Below are 16429 nucleotides of genomic sequence, written 5' to 3'. Positions count from 1 at the left end.
ACATGGAATAAGTATAAGACTTCCTATAAGTAAATATATGCAATTTATACCATATTTACTTTCAGTGTTAATCTTTTCTTTTATATTATTTTTAGTTTTTTTATACTATTTTAAAATATATTATATTATATTATTTTTAGTTTCTAATTGTGTTTAGTTTCTTCCTCTCTGAATAAATTAATATCTTATACTATTTTTAAATTTATTGTTTATGATATAAATAAATAACCAACAATCATTTAATTTAAAAATTATATTTATAATAGGTTTATTAATTATAATTATACATATATTTAGTTTATTTCGAAACAAATGTCTCTAATGTTAAATGTTCATAGATTATATATATATATTTGAATAATTTTTATCTTTCATTTATCATTTTTTTCATCGAACTTGGTGGAAAGTAAATAAATTTAAATATCGAGTTTTATTAAAAATTATCCAAAATATGTTGACCATTCTAGTGTTTATATAACTTCTCGATCAACCTGTAGTTTGTGTGAGAGAATTCTTGATTATTTTATGATTTGTTTAATACCTAACGGATACAAAATTGGGTCGATAGAACAAAATTAGTTTCAATAAATTTAAAGATTTTGTTATAAAGATGAGATAAGTAATTCTAAATTGTAATGTATTTATTATCTTGTTGCAATATAATTATATCACGATTTTTATATTTCTTTATTTTTTCGAATAATTTATGGTCCAACATCAAGTAAGTCTATCTATCCTATTGAGTTGTTTTATAATAATAATAATAATAATTATTATTATTATTATAATAATAATAATAATAGTTTTGTAAATACGTTACAAAAAGAAAAGGTTTAACATAAAATAAAATAGAAGAAATAGAGTAGAATGGAAATTGGAAAAATAAAAACTTAAACCCTTCTTTCTACCCTTCTCCTTCATTTCTTTCGCAGCCGCTTGCCGGAACGCTCCACCGCCGATCTTCTTTCGTCTCTGCTGCAACCTCACGCCAACACCGACCCTGTCTTTCGTCGAGGTCTTCCCGGATCTAAACTCTTCTTTTTTCCTTTCATCTTTTTTGTTTCGTCCATTCAACCAAACTCAACACTGGGTAAATTTGGAATTAGGTTCATGAAATGATTTCGAATCTGTTCTAGTTTGAAATCCTTTCGAACTGTGGGTTAGGCTACTCTCAGTTTTAAGATGCATTTAATCTAATCTTAGCTTTTACTAATGGAATTCGTTGAAATCTGTTTTTCTTTTTTGGAGGAGATTCGACAAAGTGGCTTCCCATTCAATATTGTTGAATGTATTAGACAAAATTCGAATATGCTATATTGAACTTGGATTCATGTTTATAAGGGTAGTGGCGAACAGATTTCGAACCTGTAGACAACCACTTTGCATTGGCCCTATTCAGTAATTTTTCCCCAATTTTAGGTTTCAGTGTAACACTCGTATCCATGATATTGTCCTCTTTGGGTCTTCTATTTCGGGCTTCCCTTCAAGGCTTTAAAACTCGTCTCCTAGGGAAGGTTTTCACACCCTTATAAATGGTGTTTTATTCTCCTCCCCAATCAAGGTAGGACATCACAATCCACCCCCTTCGGCCCAGTGTCCTCACTGGCACTCTGCTGGCACATCGTCCAGGGTCTGGCTCTGATACTATTTGTAATAACACAAATCCACTGCTAGCAGATATTGTTCTCTTTGAGCTTTCGCTTTCGAGCTTCCCCTCCAGGCTCTCAAACGCGTCCATACCCTTATAAATGGTGTTTTGTTCTCCTCTCCAACCAATGTGGGACATCACATTCAGCCTTTGCAAAATGAACCTTAGAAGATTAGGATATGAACCTTAGAAGATTAGGATTTGAGCACAGAAAGGCCAGATTTCTTGAAACTGAACCAATAGATCCAACCCAACCAGTGTAGTTGAAATCTGGATTTGCCCAATCAAGTTCATTGGTTTGGTAATGGTTCTCCATTTTCACTAACCAATGATATGGTTTCGTTATTGGTTTAGCGTTATGAATGGGTGCCATTTTAATTTTTGTGAAGAACAGATAGCATTTATCTCTGCTAATTAGATAGTATATCAAAACCATTGCCCATTGCCATTATTATGAAAGCTATGTAAGGGATTTTAAACTTTAAAGCATGATATAAATGGTGGTTAACCATATTTATTATTGAACTCACTAATTGGTAGCTTAGCTTAAGCTTGAGAAGATTGAAGATCCTAAGATACATCTTTGTTTATGTCATTTAGAGTAAGGGAGATGGTGATTCCTCCTCCAGTTAGGCCACCAAGATTAACGCAGTATCTAAAGCCATATGTCTTGAAGATGCATTTCACAAACAAGTATGTGAGCGCGCAGGTGATCCACTCTGAAACGGCCACCGTTGCTTCGGCTGCAAGCTCGCAGGAGAAGGCACTGCGGCCGAGCATGGAGTCAACAAGGGATGTGGCTGCTGCTGCAAAGATCGGGAAATTGTTGGGAGAGAGGCTTTTGCTTAAGGGAATCCCAGCTGTTTGTGTGCACTTGAAAAGAGAACAGAAGTATATCATGGTAAGATCAAAGCTGTTATTGACTCTGTGAGGGAAGCAGGTATTAAGCTGCTTTGAAGTCACTGCCCAATATTATCTGAGTTTGATGATTAGTGAGAGTAGTGTTGTTAGGTGAAGGTGTCATACGAGCATTTTTGGGAAATAAACAATAATTAAGAGTCAAAACATATGTTTTAGTCCCTAATTTCTCTTTAAATTTTGTTAGTTACAAATACTTAGTGAATTAGTAGAAATTGAGAGAAGACGCCTAAACATTAGGGACATTTAGCCTGCTTCATTAAGATCTGAGATACACATCGGTTGGGGAGAAGAATGAAGCCTTCTTTATATATAAAGGTGTGTAAACCTCTCCCTAGCATATGCATTTTAAAACCTTGAGGGGAAGCGGTCAGGGAGGATAACGAAGTATTCTTTATAAAGATGTGGAAACCTCTCCCTAGGATACCCGTTTTAAAACCTTGAGGGGAAGCGGTTAGGGAGGAGAAATAAGCATTTTTTATAGGCATGTGGAAACTTTCTCCCTACCAGACGCGTTTTAAAACTTTGAGGTGAAGCCCAGAAGGGAAGGCTCTAGCAGATGCGTTTTAAAATTTTGAGGTAAAGAAGGAAAAGCTCTATCAGACGCGTTTTAATACTTTGAGGTGAAGCCCAGAAGGGAAAGCTCAAACAGACACGTTTTAATACTTTGAGGTGAAGCCTAGAAGGGAAAGCTCTAGCAGATGCATTTTAAAACTTCGAGGTGAAGCCTATAAGGGAAAGCTCTAGCAGACGTATTTTAAAACTTCGAGGTGAAGCCTAGAATGAAAAGCTCTGGCAAACGAAAGGAAAGCTCTAGCAAATGTGTTTAAAACTTTGAGGTGAAATCTAGAAGGGAAAACTCTAGTTGGCGTTTTAGAACTTTGAGGTGAAGCCCGACAGGGAAAGCTCAAAGAGGATAATATCTGTTAGGGATGGATTTAGGATGGACGGTATAAATGAAGTGAAATTACAATCATATTTTTGTTTGGTTTGTCAATACAATAATTAATTAGAGATAATTAATAGTTATCTGTTAGTTTATTGGTATTAAAATGAAATTATTAAAATAACTATAATTAACTAAATTTTAATTTAATTTTCATTCCTTAATTAATATATTATGAATAATATTCCGGTTTTTGAATTTATTTAGCAATATATTTTTATAATTTTGAAATTATAAGGGTAAAGAAGTAAAATCAGTACTTGAAATGTCATCTCAATTTTAAAGTCTAAGATTTATTTAGATATGAAAGCGAAGTAGAGACAAAATGGATATTGCTAATCCTAAAGTTCTTATAAATTTTGTAATTTTAAAATATGGATAAATGTCAGAAAATCAAATTAGTAATTTAATCATAATTAATTGATGCGTAAAAAAAAAAAAAAAAAAGTTCAATATAATAGAAGACCGAGACGGAAAGTGAAAGGAGAAAAAGAGTTGTTATCGCGATAAATTGAGTGATAATGGCGGCTTTCAATTATTGAAGCTGTCACAATGGCACTACATGTAATTTCTTCAAACTAGCTGCCTTTTTACTGTTGTTTTATGCCACCTCGGAAAACCAAAAGAGATGCATCACGTGAGCGGCCACTGGTGGCCCCACTCTTTTAAACGCCACCTGTACCCTTCGTGTATCTTTCTCTATCCTCAGTGCCCATACCTGACCCATTTGCTCCCCTTTATTATTATTATTTATTATTTATTTTCTCTTAATTTTTTAAAGTTTTAATTTCTTATTTAATAAATTCTTAAATTTTAAAAAAAATACAAAATCGGATACTTAATTATCTTTTCGAATAATTTCAATATTTTAATAAATAATTTTAAAAGTTTAATTGATATTTACAATGATGATATATTATATTATCAATTTATTAAATAAATGTTAGGTATATTCTAAAATTAAATATAATTAATTAATGCTACCAACTAATATATATTATTACTTCATTCATCAAAATAATACAAATTTTTGTGATAAATGACTATGTAGAATCTAATAAAAAAATCATTGCATAAAATAAATTAATTAAAATAAATATAAATATTTAATTCTCCTTAGATCAATTTAATGACAAATGTTTTGAATCAATAATTATTTATTAAAATGAACTTTCTGAATTATGTGAGCAAAATAAAAATAAAAAATAAATATCATTTTCTTTACATGGCTTTCAAGTCACATCTTATCCTCATCAATCTTGAAAGCAATGTAGTGTGAAGTTAAATAAATTATAATATTAATTTTGGGGTCTTGTTAAAATATTAATCCTTCACTAATAATTTATTACATCATTATTGCATCAAGATACTCATAAACTATCTACGTAAAACGAACATAACAAAAAAACGTTAGTGAAAAATTCAACCGTCCACATCATTTGCAAAATTGGATATTACTTAAGAAGCTCTGCCGAGAGGCACCCAACAGCGAAAATTTTAATTTGATATCAATAAGGGCCTGAATGGAAAAAAAAATTTCAACAAAAGATATTGAGAATTCAACTCTAGATTCAAGGTGATTCTAGAGCTCTCAAAGTCGGTGGAAGCTTGGGTTATAAATGAAGCAGAGCTCCGACAAAGAGGCTAATTTTTAGGGGTTGTTCTAAGCCCGTAACTTCTTCCATGATGAATAAAAAACCAGAAGGCTAGCTTCAAACTCTTTCTCGACACTCCCTCTAATATTGTGAAGAAGAAAGCAGAGGCAGATAACCATTATGCAAGGTAGGAAAAGGTAACGTTCAGTTATTGCACCTAGTCTATACAAGTTTTTCCTCTGTTTTGAGGTTGTAGACAATGATGTGGCCGATTCAGTTGAACTAGCCCGGTCACCCACACTAACCCAAATAATTTTTTATTATTTAACCTATTTTCAAGTCAATTCTCACTTAATTCTCTTTGGTTCCTTAATGTCCACACCCTATAGGTTCTATACAAGAAAATTTGGATAGATTTAAGTATCTAGGTTACAAGAACCAAGGTCCCAAACGGAATGGGTAAGTAACTAATTTTGTATTTCCTTTAGAAATACCTGTAGGAGCCTCTTGTTATTACATATGTCGATACATTATGTATTGTTACCCTCGTGGATATGCACAAATGCAAAGATAAGCAGACAAAGATTACCCAAGCTCCCTCGAGGTCAGATAGGAACCTCTCTAGGTTTAAGAAACATTTTTGTGGATGCTTAGATAACCATGGCCAGATTCACCGTTAGGGTACAACAGCATGCCCTAAGTGCGGCCGCAAGTACGAGGGTGAGTGCTTGGTGGGCATCATAAGATGATTTAGTTGTGGAAAACTAGGTCACTGAGTAGTAGAGTACCCACACAAGAAATATCAGGATGTCAACCGATGACAGGATAGAACCAAAGAAATCAAAGAGCTTAGTAACAAGGGAAGCAGTAGTCCATGCGATTATGACCAAGAGGGCAAATGAGGGTGCAATATAGACGATTTGTTTGATCAGTTATAGGGTGCAATAGAATTCTCCAAGATTAACTTGAGGTTAAGATATCATCAAATGAGGATCAAAGAGAACATCTGACTTCAAGAGCAGTTATGAACATCATGATTTCCCAGTTATGTCTTTCAACTCAACCAATGCCCCTACAGTATATTTCATAGTTATGTTTTTCAACTCACCTACAGTATTTATGTCCATTTTAGCGTATATATTAAGTTCTATATTTATAGGACATATAGGGTAACGAGAGGGTGAAGCACATATAATTACATCTTAGAACTTAAGTATTATTGATCATCTGATGAACAATTTGTTTATAATTCAACCACAAATTAAGTCTCCATCTAGCCAGCGTGAGGGTAGAGCTCCATAGTAAATTTCATCTATCTAATTACCGAAGAAGTAAATTTCATCTCGTAAGATGTTCCAAGTTCCTATTTTGTCAAGTCTCTAAAATGATAGACACATATAATCGACTACAAAGTCATTCCCGCTCATGCAAATCAAAGAGCAAGCTTTCCCAAACAAGAGTTCATAACCCACTTAGGATTAAGATCAAGTCATATATGATTATCGTATGAAAAATTAATTTTCTTAATTAATAAATTTATAAAATGAGATTAAATATTTCTTAGTCCAGATTTATTCAAACTTATTGTATAAATAATTTGATTCAAATCATTTATGTCGAGACATATAAGTGGAGTATCTTATACAATAAGTTTATATAAGAGTAGATCACGAAATATTTTACCTCTCCTTATAAATTTTTTAATTGAAAAGATTAATATTATAATTAAACGGAGAGATTTAATTATAATATTTAATTATGATTTATGAGCAGCCACAATTATCCTTAAAAAAAAAAAAATAATAAAGTAGTAAGCAGCCACACTGAATTTTCGAGTCACGTGAGATGACGTCACAGGGTCCCACCACCCTGACTTTTGGCATCACCTTCTCTCCTCGTCGATCTTATCCACAATACGTGCCTATTCTATGGACTTGCCACGTCACCATTTCCCTCTTGGATCGAATCCAACGGTTTAGATCTTTCAACAAACATGTTCGACATTTAACGCCCTCCTCCTCCTTTTAACTCACTCCACCGCTCCCCTATCGCCTCACTCTCTCTGACCCTTTTCTCATCGGAACTCTCTCTCTCTCTCTCTCTCTCTCCATCATGGGGCTACTGGACCAGCTGTGGGACGACACGCTTGCCGGACCGATGCCGGACTCTGGTCTGGGAAAGCTCCGCAAGCACCCATCCTTCACTTCCCGGTCCACCGCCGTCAAGGGTACGCCGCCACGGACCATAATTTAAAACCACAAATTTCATTACAAATTTCGCTTTATAAAAATTTCAACTTTAATTTAATTAACTTAAAAAGAGTTTAATTAACTCAAATTTGGCTTTAATGGTGTTGGGCAGAATCCAATGGGAAGAGTTACGAGGAAGGAACGCCGCCGTCCTCGTCGGAGGAGCCACTTAAAGTTTCCAGACGAATTATGATCGTAAAGCCGCCAGGTTATCAGTACGGTTCGCCGCCGGTTTCGCCGGCCGGCTCCTCCACGCCGCCGCTTTCTCCTTTTTCCGGTAATTTCTAGAGCCTTCTTTCTGTTAAAGCTGAAAACTATAATTACATTATCGGCGGAGGGAGGCGGAGTTATCCACAAAGTGAGGAAATCTGGACCGGTTTTTTGTCGTTTTGTGGAGTTGTCACTTTATCCGTGGACAATCCTTTCCGAGTAGTAATAATTAAGTGTGGGGTGTGAAATGACCATAATACCCTCCATGCATGACTTAGTCTTCCTATGTCTATTCTATTACTTATCCGATAAGTTCATAGCTTTTATTTGACGTCTAATATCATTTGTTTAGAGTTTTTCTTTTTAATTTTTGTTGACAAATTTTATCAATATTATGGAGGTAGAGAATCATTCCGATTTCGAAGAAGATCGACGTCAGATGCTTACGAGAAGACGACAAGCGAAGTCGGACCTCGGACTCCTACTTCTCCTTATGACATGCGAGATATGATATGATATGATATGAATTCGTGATCTTCTTCAGCTTGATGGGTCGATGACCGATGATGACTATAATTTAATATGAGTCCTTAAATAGTGTTAGCTTTTTGTTGAGAAATGTCGAGAACGGAGTCGTGAGTTTATGTGTGTAATAGTTCTAATTATGTGTTTGGGTTTGTTACAAAAGTGTGTGTGTTTGTGGGCATGTTCTTGTGTATATGAATGAGTGATGGTTGTAGTTATCACTTGTTATAATGCCTCAATTAACAATAATGGTGTTTTTTTTAAAAAAAAATTTCACAATCATTTTACGACTTTATATGTTTTCTTGAAAGAATTAAGACAATATCTTTTTGAAGATAATTTTAATTTGATATGATTTATTTTAATTCTAGAATTAAATCAAGCATTATTTTAGGGTTTTAATTTTAATTTAAGAGAGGGTATAGAGATGGATAATTTTAAATTTAAATCTTGTATATAAATTATCTCTTAATTATTTTCTTAAAATACCGTTTTGTTATATAAAATACATATTTTATAGGTGCTTTGAAAGATGCCACTTTGTTGGTAAGACCTCAAATGGGATAAAAAGTTTTGTCAAGTCTCAGCCACGTTGCTAAGGTGTTTATATGATCGGATAACTCGACCTATTTACATTTCTTAATCAAAATCATGAATATTGGTTGAGTGAGTTAGACTTCGTTTTTAGAAAATTGAAAAAATTTAGGTCTATTCGCGGTTGACTTTTTTACAATAATGCTTAAAGTCTGAGTAGACATAAAATTGAATTTTATATCAAATAAACAAATTTTTTAATATGACAAGAACCTTCCGAACTTGAAATGGAAGAATCTATTGATACTCTTTTGTATAGAAAAACCTTCAAGCTACCTTGCTTCATTGTTTGAAATAGTAACAACATTTTAGAATTAGTGTTATGTTCCATGAAATAAAAGTACAATCATTTAACAGTATGTTATATTATGAATAGAATGAGTAGGTACTACAATAGTATTAGAAATTTTATGATTTATATATATGACCTTACGAAAAAGAGTAAACTATTAACCAAAATGATTTACCTCATTATAAAAATTGGAAAAAGAATAACCTTAAAACTTATCTAATTATAAAAATTAGATCTAAGTCGTTGGTTTAGAATTCCACCCATTGCTGCCTACTTTATTGAAGAAAAGAGATGAAAAATCAAGAGATAAGATTACTCACCTAAACTCATAACAGTTGATGGCAAGAATTTATACCTTTACATGCACTCTCTAATATAAACCATCTAACTTACAGGAGCCTAATATCAATATTTATATCATATTGTAAAATATATATATAAATATATATATGCCTTAGTCTCATCTCATGCATGAAACGATTGGAACACAAAAATCAGAAGCATATAAACACTATTGGGCTCATCATAACACTTTACCAGACAGAAGACTTAACACAGCATGGCAGGGGGAATCAAATCTACTACTATTCTTATTATCATTCTGGATAGAGCCTATAAAGCAGAGAAAACACATGGAAAGCTTGATCATACCTTGATGTACAGATTCCATCAGAACAAGTGGCTTAATGTCTCTACCTTTTTCATTCAGATTGAGTGGACATAGAAACCATTCTTTTTCTTTACTTTTCGGCCTCCAGCTACATTAGTTCTGAATGCCAACTTGATGCAAAACTAGAAAACCAGAAACCAAAATAACATGACCAAATCTTACGACTTGAGATCTGCTGCTGATTGCATTTTTTCCTGGGTACAAGTAGCTACTCAGAAGAACTTGGAAGCAACACGTCATAGTTTGAGAAACTCTATGATCTTGATGCCAAATTTTCATCATTTTTTTTACAGGAGGGACCAGCTGAATGGTCGATCATTACAGGTCATCTCATTAAAACAGCCAGATTGTTGTAACTTGTGATGTTAACGAGAGTACCACTGCCACGTTGCAAATTGGCTTCTACAAATCGTTTCCATGCCTTCAATGGCCTAATTGTCTCGCCAAATTCAGAGTTGCCTCCTGTTCTACAATTCTTAAACAAGCCTCTTGCTGCAAAACTCATGAACTCGGTAGGATCGATATAACCACGCATTCTTGATATAAGTCCACCTTCTCGAGATAGACGCATTCTGAAATACCAATCAGAAACAGGTTGTTCTGCTGAGGAAACTTCCAAATCAGGCTGCGTTTGAGTTTCGTGCTTTGTGTGAGAACTGTTGTAGTCAATAGAAGTTGAGCTACCAATGCCAAATGACTCCCAATCAATTTGCTGCAACATCATGGCTGCTCGTTCTGTGATACTCATTGAATTATTTTGCATATCTAATGCACGATCGTGAGCTAGTTTTTCTACTTGAATTTTCATTTCGTGCAACCGATTTCCAACTCTCAAAGCAACTGCATCATATAACTTTCCCCTAGAGACCTTTTGCGCACTTTCAGAGTTAAGTAGATCCTCAAATTCAATGGGGTCCCCAATAATAATTGTCACCTGAAGTTTCCATGTAACAACCACATGAATATTTAAGGTAAAACAAATCATTCGTAAAACGTAAGTACGTGTGTGTGCGTGAAAGAGAGAGAGACTTGTAAATAGAAAAAAATTGACAAGCACCCTACTATTAAGAAGACCTACCGTCTTTCCAATCTTTGGAATTTTAGCTCCAATAGGCATGATTTCTTGCATACCCGTGTGAACAAATGGAATAACCGTAGGAATAGTATCTGCATCTAAAATCAGCCTGCCATGATATTGATATAGAATGATAAACAGGTTGAGCTTAAACTTCAAAAAGATGGGAAGCAATGCTGTTAGAGACAGCAAAGATTCGATAATAAAATTCATCTATGTCTAAATGCATAATCCTTAAGTAGCCCGTGACTGAAAAACAAACTTCCAAATTAGAGTCAATAACACTTTGCAGAAGTTCCCAAAAATCTGGATCTTCAAAAATACTTCCAACCCCATAATTATAAACCACAAAACAGTTCCTCAGATCTCACCTTCCAATGCCTCTTTTTGAAGAACCCATTGTTTTTCCACCATCTCGAGAACGACTCCCCTCTGGAAATATGTGAACCCACCCTCCAAGATTTAATTTTGAAATAGCCAAGTCCATACCCTGAGCCATCAAGACAAAGATAAGGCGAGAAAACTAACAAGCAGATGAAAACTACAATCCAAACTAAATTATGCCAAAACTTCAACACAAACTCAATCCATGCACATACCAATTAGACCATATGACTTTTTTCCCTACATTTTACTTTAAGAAACGTGGAATTTTATCCCTCCAAACAACTTTATCTAACAGTAAAAGCAAACTGACAGATGGAGGAAAAAAAAGGATCTGAACATTTCGATAACTAAATTCTTTATTCACATCCCACGATTATGCACCCTAGGTAATGAGATAGGTATTCAAGAAGGAACAACAGGAAAAAGAAAGAACAAGTCATATTACACTTTCCATGATCCTTCTTTTAGAGAAAACTAATGATCAAAATAAAGAACTGATTTTTAAAACCTAGATATGCCAAAAATAAAGGGAAAAATCTTTCAGAAATGTTCTTTTAGAAGAAAAATGAAATAATACAATGGGCATAAAAAAAATAAAAATAAAAAAAAGACGAACCAATAATTAGAAAAAAAAGACTCCGATCCAAGAGAAAACAAAAGTTCTGGCACTCATTGCAAAGCTTTACTCTGATTAAAGACGATAAATAAAGCCTTCAATCATGTCCACAAAGAAGAAATAACCATTCAAGGAAACCACAAACATCTCCACCACATTTCAAATGATAAACACCAGGTATTGCAACAAGTGTGAATAAGATTTCAAAGCAAGTATAAGATAGTTGAAATGGCCGCAATACCTTTTGATAAATACCATCACCACGGGCAACTGGCAGGACTTTCACAGTACTAAAAAATGCAGAAGTGACAGGATTGCTAAAACATCGATCCGTTGCACATAGAGTCCATCTCAAGTTTTGGGCATCAAAAAGTACACGAGGAGGAAGCAGTGCTGCAATTACGAACGGGTCATCTACAGAGGCCACATGATTGCTAACCTAAAAAAATGGGGAGAAAAATACAGTGCTCCATCGTTACCACAATATTCAAGTATCACACGAATGCGCATATAATGCTATATGCTAAAATATTCCAGTTTTGAATTCTTCAAGGTTAGCGATGTAACTAGCAAAACCAGGAGGAAGCATCTAAAAATGCAATGACAAAACCAATTCATAAAGATGCTCACTGTAACAAGAGGTTGGTCCTTGGGTCTGTGCAGCACAGCCTTGTGTAGTTTCTCCAGACCATATACCTATAAGAGAAACCAAATGATCAAAACAGATGGCAACAAAAATGAGCAAATAAAAAAGAAAACCTCGGACTTCACTCATTTTTAGCACCTGCACGCGATTCAAACCATGCATAAACACATGGCAAACATTGCCAAGAACAGGAACAGCTACGGCCTGAAGCGTCCGAAGAATGACCGATTCTTCTCCATCACTGAAATCCTTGCTAACTGTCTCCATAAAAAATTAAACCACTCAGCTTTTGCAGAAGCCACAACTCAAAAGAAATCACTTCACAAACAATCTCCAGTGTTTAATATAGACACATATTAACATACAATCGACTAGTTGAAACGAAAACCTAAAGGCATCTATTAGAAATCCCTAGGCCGAAACTATAGATTCTTCAAGAAATAAATTTCGTGCACTCGCACAAAGCGTGAAGTTCCAAGGAAACTAACTAAACAATAAATCTAACTAAAAAGCACAAGCAACCAAGGAAACGATGGAAAAAAATAAAACGCACCTCGCTTGCGATAAAAAGCAGTGGAAGAGGGCAAATCATGGCGAAAATCACGAAACCTCTGAAGCCAAAGACGGAGGGTGAAGGAGAAGTAGCCATCGGAGAATATGGCCGGTTTCAAGCGATGGTTGTCGACAACAACACGGAAGCGATCCCTGAGGCGGAGCTGCAGGGAGCGAGCCTTGTTCTTCCAGAGATCAGTCCGGTCAAGGAAATTCACAGCCATTACACAGAGAGGATTCAAAAGCAGAACCGCAATGGATCAAAGCGGAAATTAGGGATTTGATAACAGAATCTGAGGGTTTGATCGGAGAAGGAAGAAGGCGGCGAGGCGAGGAGGGGTTTTTCTTGCGTGTGTAGCGATACACCTGTTTTCCGATCCGAGTCATCGGTTGCCTTCACTTTCACGTTATTACTTTATATCTATTTTCGGATCTTCAATAACAAATATCCATAATTAATATATATTGAAAATATATTTTTTCATTAATGTCCATTATTTTATTTTATCTTATTACGAAAAGAATTTCTTCCCATAAAAAATCAATTTATATCTTTTAAATTTTATCTTTATCCCCTAAGACAATCGTATATACACAATTTGATCATCTCTCCGAATCTTTTGAGTGTTCGGAGGATGGTGTTTAGGGGTGTTCATATGACTCGATAATATAACTACTCAACCAAAATCATAAAGGTCGGGTTGGGTTAGATTTTTTTTATCAATTTGGGTTTAGTTAAATTTTTAAAAAATCGAAAATTGAGGTCGATTTGATTGACATGGTAAGGATTCGAATTTTTGTTTTATTTATTTTAGATTTTATGCTAAGATTTTATTTTTGCTGCCCAAACGAAAAGATATTATGCTGCATTTATTGTCGCTAGAAAAGGTACTATTTCTAGCAAGGAAATTACTACCTGTAAAAGTCATAAAGACCTTTTATATTCTCATATTCAACTCTCCTCCTTCCTTGGAAACGACTTTTACTCTCCAAACTTTTTGGGTTTTTGAGGGTGTCTGAGAGTACGGAAAAATCGAGAGGGTTAGCTAGGAAAAACATGTGAGGGGTTCGCTGGGTTTTCTTCGGTGAGTGGCCGGAGGGAGAATCAACCGAGGCTATCGGTGTTGAATATCGTTGCTCGTCGGTCGGAATAGGCGAGGGGTGTCGTCACATCGTCGGAATCGGGGTTGTGACGTCGTCGTTGGCGGCGCAGCGACGATTAGGGTTTTCACGAGATTTCGGGTAAGGAAGACGAAGGAAAACGGGTCGGGTTCACGTTTGGCCTCTGGACCAGCCCACGGAACGAATGCGGGCCCTGTGCGTTTCGGCCCAACACGGACGTGCGCTGCAGCCTTGATCGCGGCTCCGCACACATGCTCTCGGCTCGGCTTGACGTGTACGGCGGCTCGGCTCCGTCAAAACCCGCAGCTCGACTTGGTTTTCGACGGCTCAGCAGCTCGTCAAAACTCGATATATTATAGTGATATCGATTCCAAGGTTTTCGACCCTTCCGAAGCTGTTTCTGCCCTCAGTTTTACCATCCGAGGTCAGTATGGTCCCTAAACGTTAAAGACAGCTTAGGTTGGGGGTTTATTTTAATAAATAGCATGAGGTTTAGCTAGGGTGCCTTATGAAAGGTTCTAAATTTTTATGTGGTTATCATAGGACATATTTAACCGCTGGGATTCGCTCGTTATGAGTGACTTCAACCAAGACCATCGAGGTAAGTGACCTTACTGTTGGAGTTAGCTTTCTATGTGTTGTATGATAGTGCGTGCCCTGTGGTCCCTACATGCACCATATTTTATGTGATATGATTATAAACTGTTGACTGTTTATGTTATATCATGAATGAGATGTTAGTATTATATGTCATGAATATGTTGATTGATGCCATAAATACACGTAGAATTATCGAGTCATGTCATGAGATGTTTATGCAACTGGAATGTTTATGTAATATGTCATGTAATGTAAGTCATGTGAGATGCCATGTGATGTAAGAAATGTAAATGCGATGTTAGCACTGCTATAATGCCATGTTAGATATGTTAAGGGACCACATGCATATATGTATGTCACGTGCATCGGGATTCTTCCCCTTTATGATACGAAAGAATGAAATACGGTATTTATGTTCGCCATGATATCATGCGGGCCCTTTTCTGTTCTGTGGTGTCCGGCTACGTGTAACACGTTGTGCCCGACCAAGTCAGGCCCAGGGGGTATGTTTATGAGCCCGCCTGGTGGGTTCATGTACACGTACATGGGCCATGTGTGAAGGAGTACCACACATCCAACCCTACCCAGAATAGAAAAGCGCCCAAGGCTATGAAAAGTTTATAAAAAGTTAGGTCCCGCTCATATGTTACATGTGTTTGCATTCCTAACCTCAACAGTGGGGTGACTTACTGAGTATTTCATAAAATACTCAAGCCACGTGCTACCTACATTTTTCAGGTAAGGGCAAGGCGCCAATGTACGGTTGACGGCGGAGCCGAGGCCACCATGGAAGTTGGAGACGGGATATTTTTAAGAGTTTGACTGTTTTAAGTTATAGCATTGAGCATTGTTTTATTTAGATTTATTTTGAATTCAGTATTGAAGGTTTATTTTCAGAGTTTAGGTTTTGTTTTGGATTCATGAATATTTATGAAAGACTCTTTCAATGTTATTTATGATGAGCTTCAGCTTAATGAGATAAGTATGCATGGGTGACGTCACTAATTAGGTTAAAGAAAATTAGGGGCGTTACAGACATTTTTTTTTGTTGGGTTAACCGGTCCAACCCAAAAATAAGGCTATAACCTAACTCAACTTAAATTATTACGAAAAATAAGGCTACCCTACTTTTAAAATTATTACGAAAAATGAGAATATTTAACGTTTGTTGTCATGTTTGTACGTTGTGACTTATGAATGTTTGATATTTGAATTTTATGAAATTTTAGTTATTAATGCAACATATGTTGTGATAAGTTAATAACTCCACAGCCCAACCTAAAAATAGAGAGTTCTAGATGGATAGGAAAAGTTTTTTATACCTTTAATGGTGTTGAAAAATGTTAGAAGTAGATTATACGACCTCTAATGGCTGTGTATTTTATTTTAAAGTCATAAAGAGCATAAGCACTCTTATTTGAGTTACATACTGTAATAGTCTAAGTTCACTGCTAGCAGATATTGTTCGCTTACCCTCGCGGTTTTAAAATGTGTCTTCTACAGAGAGGTCTTCAGTAATGTTTGGTTTCCCTCTCCAACACGTCCGGCTATAATACAAAGTCATCCTCATGCACAAAATGCATAATAGTAATGGAGTCCAACCCAACAATCATTTAAACGAACACCCATCAACCAAAAAGGGAAAATGATGTTGGCACAACAGTTGAGAAGAGATCTTATCCATGATGAACTTACATTGGCTACCATTGTCATGGTTGTTACATAACACTGCAACACAAGACTAGAAAGTCAGACAGATTATTTATCTCCACCTAGACAGATAG

The 16429-nt window shown here is 35.5% G+C and overlaps 3 protein-coding genes across 8 annotated transcripts; 2 read left to right on the top strand and 1 right to left on the bottom strand.

Annotated features, from left to right (window-relative positions):
• The first annotated feature begins 883 nt into the window (after positions 1–883).
• LOC111433638 (50S ribosomal protein L18-like) lies at positions 884–3475 on the top strand. Of its 3 annotated transcripts, none has more exons than XM_023070756.1 (3): positions 884–1015; positions 2249–2590; positions 3435–3475. In XM_023070756.1, exon 2 carries the CDS (start codon positions 2259–2261, stop codon positions 2577–2579), a length of 321 nt encoding a protein of 106 aa, XP_022926524.1. In that variant the 5' UTR covers positions 884–1015; positions 2249–2258; the 3' UTR covers positions 2580–2590; positions 3435–3475. The 3 variants fall into 3 exon arrangements, with proteins under 3 accessions (XP_022926524.1, XP_022926532.1, XP_022926515.1); XM_023070764.1 differs by lacking the exon at positions 3435–3475 and adding an exon at positions 3079–3102; XM_023070747.1 differs by lacking the exon at positions 3435–3475 and having other exon boundaries at positions 2249–2732.
• A 3680-nt stretch (positions 3476–7155) lies between these two features.
• On the top strand, positions 7156–8456 carry LOC111432734 (dormancy-associated protein homolog 3-like). 4 transcript variants are annotated; one of them, XR_002708683.1, is made up of 4 exons: positions 7156–7334; positions 7469–7633; positions 7971–8300; positions 8406–8456. XR_002708683.1 is itself a non-coding variant. In XM_023069681.1 (3 exons), exons 1-3 carry the CDS (start codon positions 7220–7222, stop codon positions 8075–8077), a joined length of 387 nt encoding a protein of 128 aa, XP_022925449.1. In that variant the 5' UTR covers positions 7156–7219; the 3' UTR covers positions 8078–8352. The 4 variants fall into 4 exon arrangements, 2 of the variants coding, with proteins under 2 accessions (XP_022925449.1, XP_022925438.1); XR_002708682.1 differs by having other exon boundaries at positions 7158–7334; positions 7967–8300; XM_023069681.1 differs by lacking the exon at positions 8406–8456 and having other exon boundaries at positions 7971–8352.
• Positions 8457–9445: 989 nt separating this feature from the next.
• LOC111440999 lies at positions 9446–13328 on the bottom strand. The gene is made up of 7 exons (XM_023077871.1): positions 12925–13328; positions 12510–12628; positions 12356–12421; positions 11967–12164; positions 11094–11212; positions 10726–10831; positions 9446–10581 (listed from the first exon to the last, which is right to left on the bottom strand). Exons 1-7 carry the CDS (start codon positions 13145–13147, stop codon positions 9973–9975), a joined length of 1440 nt encoding a protein of 479 aa, XP_022933639.1. The 5' UTR covers positions 13148–13328; the 3' UTR covers positions 9446–9972.
• Between the last annotated feature and the right edge of the window lie 3101 nt (positions 13329–16429).

Source organism: Cucurbita moschata, unplaced genomic scaffold (assembly GCF_002738365.1).
Source record: "Cucurbita moschata cultivar Rifu unplaced genomic scaffold, Cmos_1.0 Cmo_Scf00003, whole genome shotgun sequence".
In the NCBI taxonomy this organism is placed as follows: Eukaryota; Viridiplantae; Streptophyta; class Magnoliopsida; order Cucurbitales; family Cucurbitaceae; genus Cucurbita; species Cucurbita moschata.
Note: the sequence above shows the minus strand (reverse complement) of the source record. Positions and strands in the feature narration are given on the sequence as shown.

Excerpts from the sequence above, each read along its gene's own strand:
- LOC111432734 (XM_023069670.1), top strand. The coding sequence starts at position 7,220 with ATGGGGCTACTGGACCAGCTGTGGGACGACACGCTTGCCGGACCGATG. Across the intron at positions 7,335-7,468 it reads CCGGTCCACCGCCGTCAAGG|AATCCAATGGGAAGAGTTAC; the intron begins GTACGCCGCCAC and ends GGTGTTGGGCAG. Across the intron at positions 7,634-7,966 it reads GCCGCTTTCTCCTTTTTCCG|GTAGAGAATCATTCCGATTT; the intron begins GTAATTTCTAGA and ends AATATTATGGAG.
- LOC111433638 (XM_023070756.1), top strand. The coding sequence starts at position 2,259 with ATGGTGATTCCTCCTCCAGTTAGGCCACCAAGATTAACGCAGTATCTA.
- LOC111440999 (XM_023077871.1), bottom strand. The coding sequence starts at position 13,147 with ATGGCTGTGAATTTCCTTGACCGGACTGATCTCTGGAAGAACAAGGCT. Across the intron at positions 12,422-12,509 it reads ATGGTTTGAATCGCGTGCAG|GTATATGGTCTGGAGAAACT; the intron begins GTGCTAAAAATG and ends TTTCTCTTATAG. Across the intron at positions 10,832-11,093 it reads TCAAAAAGAGGCATTGGAAG|GCTGATTTTAGATGCAGATA; the intron begins GTGAGATCTGAG and ends ATATCATGGCAG.